The sequence below is a fragment of the Callorhinchus milii genome, unplaced genomic scaffold (assembly GCF_018977255.1).
Source record: "Callorhinchus milii isolate IMCB2004 unplaced genomic scaffold, IMCB_Cmil_1.0 Scaffold16, whole genome shotgun sequence".
Lineage (NCBI taxonomy): Eukaryota > Metazoa > Chordata > Chondrichthyes > Chimaeriformes > Callorhinchidae > Callorhinchus > Callorhinchus milii.
Window position 1 is genome coordinate 15,029,653 of NW_024704757.1, and position 9,408 is coordinate 15,039,060.

At 45.7% G+C, this 9,408-nt stretch overlaps 1 protein-coding gene and 1 non-coding gene across 2 annotated transcripts; both read left to right on the top strand.

Moving 5' to 3' along the window:
• Positions 1-117: 117 nt before the first annotated feature.
• On the top strand, positions 118-5,633 carry LOC103188418. The gene is made up of 8 exons (XM_042341179.1): positions 118-219; positions 394-552; positions 1,902-2,082; positions 2,669-2,880; positions 3,172-3,360; positions 4,657-4,799; positions 5,091-5,253; positions 5,553-5,633. The coding sequence occupies exons 1-8, from the start codon at positions 118-120 to the stop codon at positions 5,631-5,633; spliced, it is 1,230 nt and encodes a 409-aa protein (XP_042197113.1).
• Positions 5,634-7,489: 1,856 nt separating this feature from the next.
• trnaa-cgc lies at positions 7,490-7,563 on the top strand. Its single transcript has one exon. It is a non-coding gene; the product is annotated as a tRNA-Ala (tRNA).
• Positions 7,564-9,408: the final 1,845 nt, after the last annotated feature.

Genomic DNA, 9,408 nt, shown 5'->3' on the forward strand with positions numbered 1-9,408 from the left:
CGGCAGAGACTTCAGTGTGTTGGTTTTAAGTCTTATTCTCTCTCCTTTCTCTCTCTCTCTCTCTCTCTCCCTCTCGTATCAAAAGGTAATGCTCAGAATCTCCATCATGAGTGTAACATGGCTCAGAAAATCAAGAGGGAATCAGCCCCTGGGGAAACCTATAAACTTCAAGCTCTACAAGAGTTTTACTGCTCTGAGATCACATCGTACAATCACAAGGTATTTTGAAGCTCAGTCACGGTGCTGGACAGTCAGGGATTTGGACCTTGAGCAGGAGGCCGGGAATTAGGAGGGGTGGAGTTGGAGGGTAAGGGGGTTAGGAGGGTGGCTGAAGGCGCGGTCGAAGAGGAAGGGCACTGTGTTACTTTAACAAGCAGCTGTGTACTCTGGCAGCTTCAGGTACAGCACGAGGAAAGTGAGTCCCGAACCCAGACACAACTTCAGATCAACTACGGCAGACACTGGGACGAGATCAATAACAAGAAAAAGATTTTCATCACCCAACTGTTCAAAAACGACTCCAGCTCCAGCCTCGCCAACTACCTGATGGAGGCAAGCCATTTTACAGTAGTTTCATTCGGAGAATTGTTCAGAGACGAGTGTTCCAGTGGATGTCATTAACGTGTGCTTGTGATGTTGTCTGAAGCATTTATCTACAAGGTGGAAAGGCAAGCTGGCACCTGCTCTCACCATATATCATAATAATAATAATAATAATCCTTGCATTTGACACAGCGCCTTATCACATCTTCAACACGTCTCAAAGCGCTTCACAGAATAAGCTGTAAAGTGAATTGACTGTATATTTTGTGGGTGAAACGCGGCAGCCGATTGCGCACAGCAGCGTCCCCACAAACAGGCGTGGATTGAGTGACCAACTTGTAATTTTTTTTTTTACAAACAGGGATTATTACTTATTATTACCATGCTTAGAGATCTAAATAAAACCTTCTCCCTTAGCCGGAAATTTCACCTAATGTTTCGCCCACAAAACACACAGTCACTCCACTTTACAGGGTATTCTGTGAAATGCTTTGAAACGTCTCGACGACGTGATCCAGCCCTAGATCAAATGCAAGGATTGTTATTAATAATAACCTTAGCCCCCAAAGATATTTTCATCTTAAAATGTCGATGTTGCACATATTTGTGAAACGTACGTCAATTCGGTTTTAATAATAATAATAATAATTTTTAAAATGTTTTAGCTTGGAAGCCAGTTTGTTTTAAAAGCCTGCAGACCCCAGCTGCCGAAAGGTGACAACATCTGTGAAGAATTTCCGCAGCTTTGCGTGATCTTAAGTTTTAAGGCGAAACAGGCAAAGACTGGGTGTAATTTCGAGGCTTACTTGCCTACATGAACAGCAGCCTTGTAGTACTGAAAGCTCGCTATACAATACTGTTCAGGACAATACCGTCTCATGCTTTTGGAGTAAGATTGGAGCTGTCACACCACAGAGGTTAAAGGGGCCGTCAGTGGGAGGTAGAGAGCAGGAAATTGGAGTAGAGAAAATAAGGGACATTTCGAGTCTCAAGCAACAGGATGTTGACAAGGAAATTGCTTGGTATAAGAGCTGATTCGGATCACTTTAACCCATGTTTTTGGGATGGGATAAAACCAATGTTGATGAGGAGGGACTAGAGTTGTTAACCTTCACCCGGGGCTGGACTTACACGATTTACTCGCATGCACAAATTGACCGGTTCTTTAAATTCAGGCTGAAACTGGCGGCCGCGTTTTGCCCACAAAATACGCGACCGATTCACTTTACGGCGTATCCTGTGAAGCGCTTTGAGGCGTCTCGAAGACCTGATGAGGCTCTGTATCAAACGCAAGGATTATTATTATTATTATTGTGATTCATTGTTCAACCGTTTTGCACTGTTTCCACGTTGTCCAGTTCACCTTGCAAATGCCGGAGAGACAGGCTAACTACCGCACCGAGCTGGTGCACACCTGCCGAATGCAGGGTCGCAGGGAGAGCAACACGCAGGTCAAAGTCCTGTACAACGACAAGACCCCCTTCCTGGCAGGACTGCAATGGAAAGACTCGTCGAAACCCAGTCTGAAGAAATGGGAAGGTAGGAACATCAAAGGAGCGCAAAAAGTGACCAGAACATTAGCCCGGCTTATCTGAGGCCTGAAATCCCACCCAGTCTGACTGAACCCGTAATAAATCTATTTTTCCTGACCATGTCACGTGGCGGAGAATTGTGGCGATGTCTCATTTCGGACGCCGGATTTCTGGAGTTCTTACCAAGAACCGGCTTCCAAATTACAAAGTTCCTCGGAGCGGGTCAAACTTCCTGCTGTCGGGGTCGTGGGGAAAACTAACGGAGGAAGCGAGTTACAAAATGCCAACACCCCTGGCTCAGGACTTGAACCCTTCACCTTCAGCCCTGGTTGGGTTGACTTGTACCGGGGTCCAAGGCAGAAACCTGGCTTTGCCGTGAGCCAAAGTGACTACAACGTTCATTCACGAAACACAGTTATTACGCTTTACAGTGAACCCTAAGTGATACGTTGAGATGGTTGGATGTGATAAGGCAGCGTATCAAATGCAAGGATTGTATTATTATTATTATACGTGAACTTTTGAAGTGCACTTAGGAATGATTGCCATCTGTACCCTTTTGTGAGAATTTCCTTTCCTCGTTTTTCTGAAAGGCTCATTGAACCTAGACACCCCATGGCTTTATCTCCAGACATCACACAAGCTCAATCAACCTCACAGCCGTGCCTATCAGTCAACCGTAGAAATAACAGCAGCAAAAGCCATTTCGGTGAAGAAACTGGTGCTCTACACCTACTACAAAGACAAAGGGAACAAGAAGGAAGGCAGAATCCACGTCCATACCCCCACTACTACATACCTGAAGGTTAGTAATGAGACCCGGCTCGTCTTTAAGGCAAAGTCTGCGCTCTGTGGACGAAAAGCAATAGTTTCCTTCCTGCTTCCAGTGGAGTTTGGGTTATCAATCCTTATAAACCCCTTGAAACCTGAGGAGATGTCTATTTTACATCAAGCAAGTGGCCTGAAGTTGATACGACAGGCAGTGTGAAATGCTGTTATTATAAGTGCAAGTCATTAGTCCTGCTATTAAAACATTTGTGTTATTATACGCACAAGTTATTATTCCAACTGTTAAAACATGGCTCTGCTTGTTCAGGCCTCTGCGGTTGGCCACGTTGGTGAGAATTTTTTCAGAAGCCACAGCGAAGTGGTGTCTCGGTGGAACCTGCCTATTAAGAACGCACTCTCCGTGGAGAGCAAAGAAAAAGTCAAGTCCTTGTACTTTTGGATCAAGCAACAGAAGAAAGAATTTAATTTCACCGCTAACTATGCCAGCAGAGAGCAGGTGAGGTTTCGAACTCTGTGAAGTGACTGTGTGAGTGTGTGTGTGTGTGTGTGTGTGTGTGTGAGAGAGATGTAATCTGGGGGCACAGTGATATGTGGTAAACCGGTTAATTCACTTTGCCGCTGCCTGAGTTATTCACACAGGGGAAAGGGGGTACTTTGAGACATCTCAAAATCAATAATAATAATTTTGTCACTCAATCCACGACTGTTTGTGGGGAACGCTGCTGTGCGCAATTGTCTGTTGAGTTTCGCCCGCAAAATATACAGTCAATTCACTTTACAGTGTATTCTGTGAAGCGCTTTGAGGCGTCTCAAAGACGTGATAAGGCGCTTAATCAACGTAAGTATTATTATTATTTATTATCTAGGATAAGGCCACACTCACTTGGACAAAACTTTTCTTTGAAAAAATGAGTAAAGTCTCCCATCTCTGAAGAGTTGAAATCGCTAAGTCAAACCATGTTCCAACCAGCTTTAGAATTCATTTAGAATTAAACCCGAACAAAATCGCAGCATCTAAGGCTCCAGTGAACCAAAATATTGTATTCCGGTGTTCCTGGTTGGTGTACAAATCAACTGAGGCTCAACATGAAATGTGTGTTGGCTGGATATTGCCACTGTTCGGCTTCTAACGTGTCCAACCACAACAGGCCAAAGACATCCCGCAACGAATAGGGATAATCACTGAAGTGGTTTAGTGCAAAGCAAGTGTCAGAGGAATCGGTTTGGCAACTATAATCCATCCTTTGGACGAGACGTTAAACTGAGGTCCCGTCTGCCTGACCAGGTGGACGTTAAAAATCCCGTGTAACCGTTTGGGGGAAAACAGAGGGGAATTTCTCCCAGTTTGTCCAGATTCCAGGTCAAATTGGGTTATTCACTTTTTGGCTCTTTTTGGGGTTCATTGCTGCCTCACTGATTGGCTGCCACATTCGCCTATGAGATAAGGTCACTGCAATTTACAAACAAATCATGGAACCTCTCAGATGTTTCAACGTGACAAGATGCAAGGATTATTATTATTATTATTATTAGATGATTGTTTCCAGTTTCTCCCAGTGTCCTGGCCAACAAATCCCCCCAAATAAAATTGGTCACTCACTCGATGGCTGTTTGTGGGAAGTGGGGAGGGAGGGTGCAAGGCGGAGGGATTGAGGGAGAAAGATCATTATTACTATTATTATTATTAATGTTTGAACTACTGAGAGGATTAGGAAGCATTTAGAAGGATTAGTACATCGGTTTAGTTGTGTAACCTCTGACCCTGACCTGATGATGTGCCTTATATCTGCAGCCCAAGAAGAAGAGGAACCTGTCAGTTTTGGCCTCATGGATGGACCACAAGGCTCCCCCTTTATTAGCTCAGCTGAATGTACAGATCGAGGAACTCAAGAGGGAGAAGCTGCTCTTCCAGAACCGGGCGTCGCTGAACTTCAGGTGACCACTGCTCCCCGTTGAGGCCAAACAACAAAATGGCCGTTCAAAACCAGGTGCAATTTCAAGGCCCTCATGAGCCCTCTGGAGCGTGAAGGACACAGATGCCTGTGCTGTGGACTTCTGCCATCCAATATTGTACCTCCACGACCAGCCCACTAACCGGTGGTGAGATACTACTGGGAGGGACTGTTTATTCCCCCCAGTGACGGGAGAGTGGAGGTGGGTGGAGGGCGAGGTGAAGAGATGGGATGTTTTACCCACTCAATAATCTTGTCTTGTTTTGTTTTGTAGACACTCTCTTAAGCTGCCTGTCCCCCGCAACCTCCTTCTGCAGGAGACGTTCACCGTGGATAAGAGAAAGCAACGTTATGTCTTGGAAGTAAAGGCCTTAGTGAATGAGGAAGATGAAACGGTTCACACGCTCACTCTGGGATACCAACCTGAAGCACCGTATGTAAGTTTGCAAGAGGATCGGTGCTGGGCGGGCAGGCGGGCAGGCAGGGGGCACTTGTTATCCACATTTCGCCCACTTCAATTCACTTTACAGTATATTTCTGTGAAGGGCTCTGAGACGTCTCGAAGACACGATATGGCGCTATATCCAATGCAGGGGTTATTATCATCGTTATTAGTATTATATCTTCACGATAAAGCACCAGATCAAACACGAGGATTATTTATTGTGGTGCCCAGCGATCATAAGGAAAGTTTGGATGAAGAAGGCCCTTGGGCTTTTTGATCTCATCCTCCCAGGTAACCTGCCCGTCGGTCCTCTCCATCACATCATCAGGTTCCAGGTCTGCAAAACGGAAACTGCTTTCCTTCAGCTGCTGAATGTTTATTGCAGCGCTTCATACAACTGCAAGAACTTACATTTATATAAGGGCCGGAGCCAGTCGAGCGGAGGCACCGGGTCGTGGGTTGGGGAGTAAGCAGTAGTAGTATTAGTAATAATAATAATAATAGTAATAATTAATAATAAGTAAGTAATACGTTCCCTTTTCCTAGGTCTGTGCCACTCTGGCACACCCATACAGCGTAGAGATTGTGCCGAGGACCGTGGAGGTTTGCGTGAGGACAAGGATGGATAACGCTGTGAGTTTATTTCAGAAGAGGCAAAAATAGCATCAGCCTGTGCTTCCACCAGTGTAGATTAAGCTGCAGATATCCACACTTAGTCATTGCTGGTTTAGAAAATCGTTAACTGGAATGACTGCGCGCCACAACACTGTGGTGCCGGCACAGCCTGCTTCTTCCCGTACTCCCCTTCCCCTCTTTTACATCACGACTGAAGACCTTCCTCTTCGACCGTGTCACTTACAACCTCGCTCCCCCCCCCCCCCCCGGTTGTTAGTTGATTGGCGGATCGCTTTTCCGGGGATAATAACCCCCCCCACCACCCCTGAAAAGAAAAGAATAATAATTTGGTCACTCAATCCACGGCTGTTGGTGGGGACGCTGCTGTGCGCAATTGGCTGCCGGGTTTCGCCCACAAAATATACGGTCAATTCACTTTACAGTATGTTCTATGAAGCGCTTTGAGATTATACAAATCTTCAGCTGAAGTTCAAGCCCAGGAACTTTGTCCCATTTCTGTTTACAGTCAAATTATGAGGCCGAAGCCACGGTGAAAATTAACCAAAAAGAGACCTTGATGGTCCACGGGCAATACCAGAACAAATCCACAGACACCGACTGCTGGTACCTCGTGCATTTTGAGATGGACCATGCCTTGCTGGTATGACAAGCTTTCTGTTCGGGTTGTCCTCCTCTGACAGACGCTGGCCAGGCCCTGTGAGGCTGGGCTGGCATCACTGCGCTTCCCAGGACGCTACCCCGTGTGAAGGGCGCTAGATACATGCAAATTGTTGTTGTTGTTGGTGGTGACTGCCTCCATTGTAGGCAGTGACAGCTTAAAGACCCAACTGAGTAAAAATGTGTTCAATCAGTCTGCGTGTTTGGCTGATGCGCATCAAAACCACAGTCGCCACACTTTACAGTGGATCCTGTGAAGTGGTTTGTGATATCCTCTTGATGTGAAAGACGCTCCATCAAGTGAAGAATGATTATTATTATTATTATTATAAATTAACTTAGAGGACACTTCAATGACCATGGTATTGTGCCTGAGTCCTGAGCAGAATCATTTTCCTTTAATGATTGAAAGCTGTGTGCAGTTTGTGTGTGTGTGTGTGTGTGTGTGAGGCGCTATACAAGTGTAATTTGTCGTTGTTGTTTACTTCAAGCTCAGCTGAATGCTCAACGCTGTAGCTCAATGCTCACACAAATCCCTACTAATGCAATGCAGTGTCTAAAAGAATAATTCCTTCAAAGAATGCCTTTGAAGAATAATCAATCGTTTTAATGACAATGTTCATGTTCGGATCATTTAACGTGTTGATATAACATTCACAAGAAGAAGGGGGTTATTTTAACTGCTGTGTTTGTTCTGGCGGCTTTGCTGTAGCTGCGGGTCCCGACAGCTTTGATGGTGGAGGGAGAATTGTTCGGAATACAGAGCGAGGGGCAGACTTTCGACTATGGAGGGAACTGTAAAGTCACCGTCAATAAGATGGAGACATCGCAGGTGAGAAGCTGTGGAGAGACCGTGGGGCTGAGCCAGAGCCAGAGTGGCCCCAAGTTAATAGTCAACCCAAAGTTACTTGATCGCTGTAATGATCCCAATCTGGTGGCCTGTAGCTCAGTGGTTAGAGCGCTCGCCTCGCAAGTGAGAGGCCCTGGGTTCGATTCCCATGCAGGGCAAAACCTTAGGCAAGTTTCCTCACTCCACACACACGCCTTTGTTTGTTGTTGTTGTTGTTTACCCAACAGTAAGTAGGAACCTGGTTGTTAGTTGATTGGGGGATCGCTTTTCCGGGGGTAATAATTCCTTCAAAAAATTCTAAGAACAATTTGGTCACTCAATCCACGGCTGTTTGTGGGACGCCGCTGTGCGCAATTGGCTGCCGCGTTTTGCCCACAAAATACACAGTCAATTCACTTGACAGAATGCGCTGTATCAAATGCAATGATTATTATATTATTTCTGTTTTTGTGCTTTAACTAGTTCCACATTCAGGTGAATGGCTCATACAGTCAGGTGGGACTTTACTCCGAGTTCAGTCATCCCTACAATACAGCAATGCCTCAAGTCTTCCAGGTACAGTGTCAAATCCTCTCCATAGGGGCCTCCCTTGTTATGAACGTAATTGTTATTCATAAGAGTCTGGACACGTGTCTGTTGATGTAGATGTCAGCCTGGCTCAGTTGCTAGCGCTCTCGCTCCCTGTTCAGGAGGATGTTCAAGATCCCATTACAACAACAACAAAATTACATTTGTACATCGCCCAACGAGAAGTGGGGGAGGAGAGGTGTGGGTGGGAGGAGGGGGGTGGGGGTCGGAGGCGGGGAAGTTCTGCTGGTGTGGCCTAAATGCAAAAATTATTATTATTATTATATATACACATATATGTGATATTTAGTCAGGGCTTTGGCTGAATCTCTGAATTATTTGTGGTTTAATATTGCGGAACTTGTTTTTTTAACTGTAGGTGTACGCAACTGCAAAGAATTATGGGGAGACCAATTACAACGGCACCTTCTACCTTCACTCCGACGGTGAAGACCTCTTGGTGGTGGAGTTTGATGCTGTGAATGAAAACCGAAGCAACGCGAGGATTATAGGGGTGAAAGCTGGTGTCCAGCAGAGCTTCCTGAGTGCACCTGAGAGGAGCCAGTTTCAACTAACCGGCAAAGCAAGTGATTCAGGGTAAGATTAGACACGAGTGTAGGTACGTAAATTGCGGAGGTCAGTATAACACAGGGTGTAACTTCTGTTCCAACAACAACAACAAAATTACATTTGATATAGCGCCTTTCACGTCAGGAGGACGTCTCAGAGCGCTTCACAGATTATACTGTAAAGGGCAGTGACTGTGTGTTTTGTGCGCGCGAGATCCTGAACGTTCCGGCTTTGTCAGGTTGAATATTCCACAGTCACTTCAGAGTCTGTGTGCCTGTCTAGATGTTCACTGGTTTCCAGTCTGACGTTGGATGAGCGAGGTCTTCAAGTGGACCTGATGGGCTCAAAGGAGGACACAGAGCGTTTCCACGTGTTGTTCAGCGGTTCTGCCAAACACAATCTGAACGAAGGGCGGATAATACCACAATTCCTGCACGTGGCTGGAAATCTGAAACAAAAAGACGATGTGAATGAAGGTAAATCCCTCGGGATTTCACACCTGCACTTTGCTTCGATCCTTTAGTTCGGAAAGGATTGGGAGTGATTATAATAATAATAATAATAATCCTTGCAATTGATGTAGTACCTTATCACATCATCTCGACTTCCCAAAGCGCTTCACGAGATATACTGTAAAGTGGAGTGACTGTGTATTTTGTGGGTGAAATGCGGCAATAAAGTCCCACAAACAGACATGGAGCGAGCGACCAGTATTACTTGGGGGGGATTGTTGGCCAGGACACTGTGGGGGGGGGGGGAGAGAGAGGGAAAGAGACTGCCTTTTCTTTTCGAGGAGTGCCATGAGATCTTTAATGTTCACCCGAGCAGTATTTTAAAGGCTGACCAACATCTCCTTTCTCATCGTAA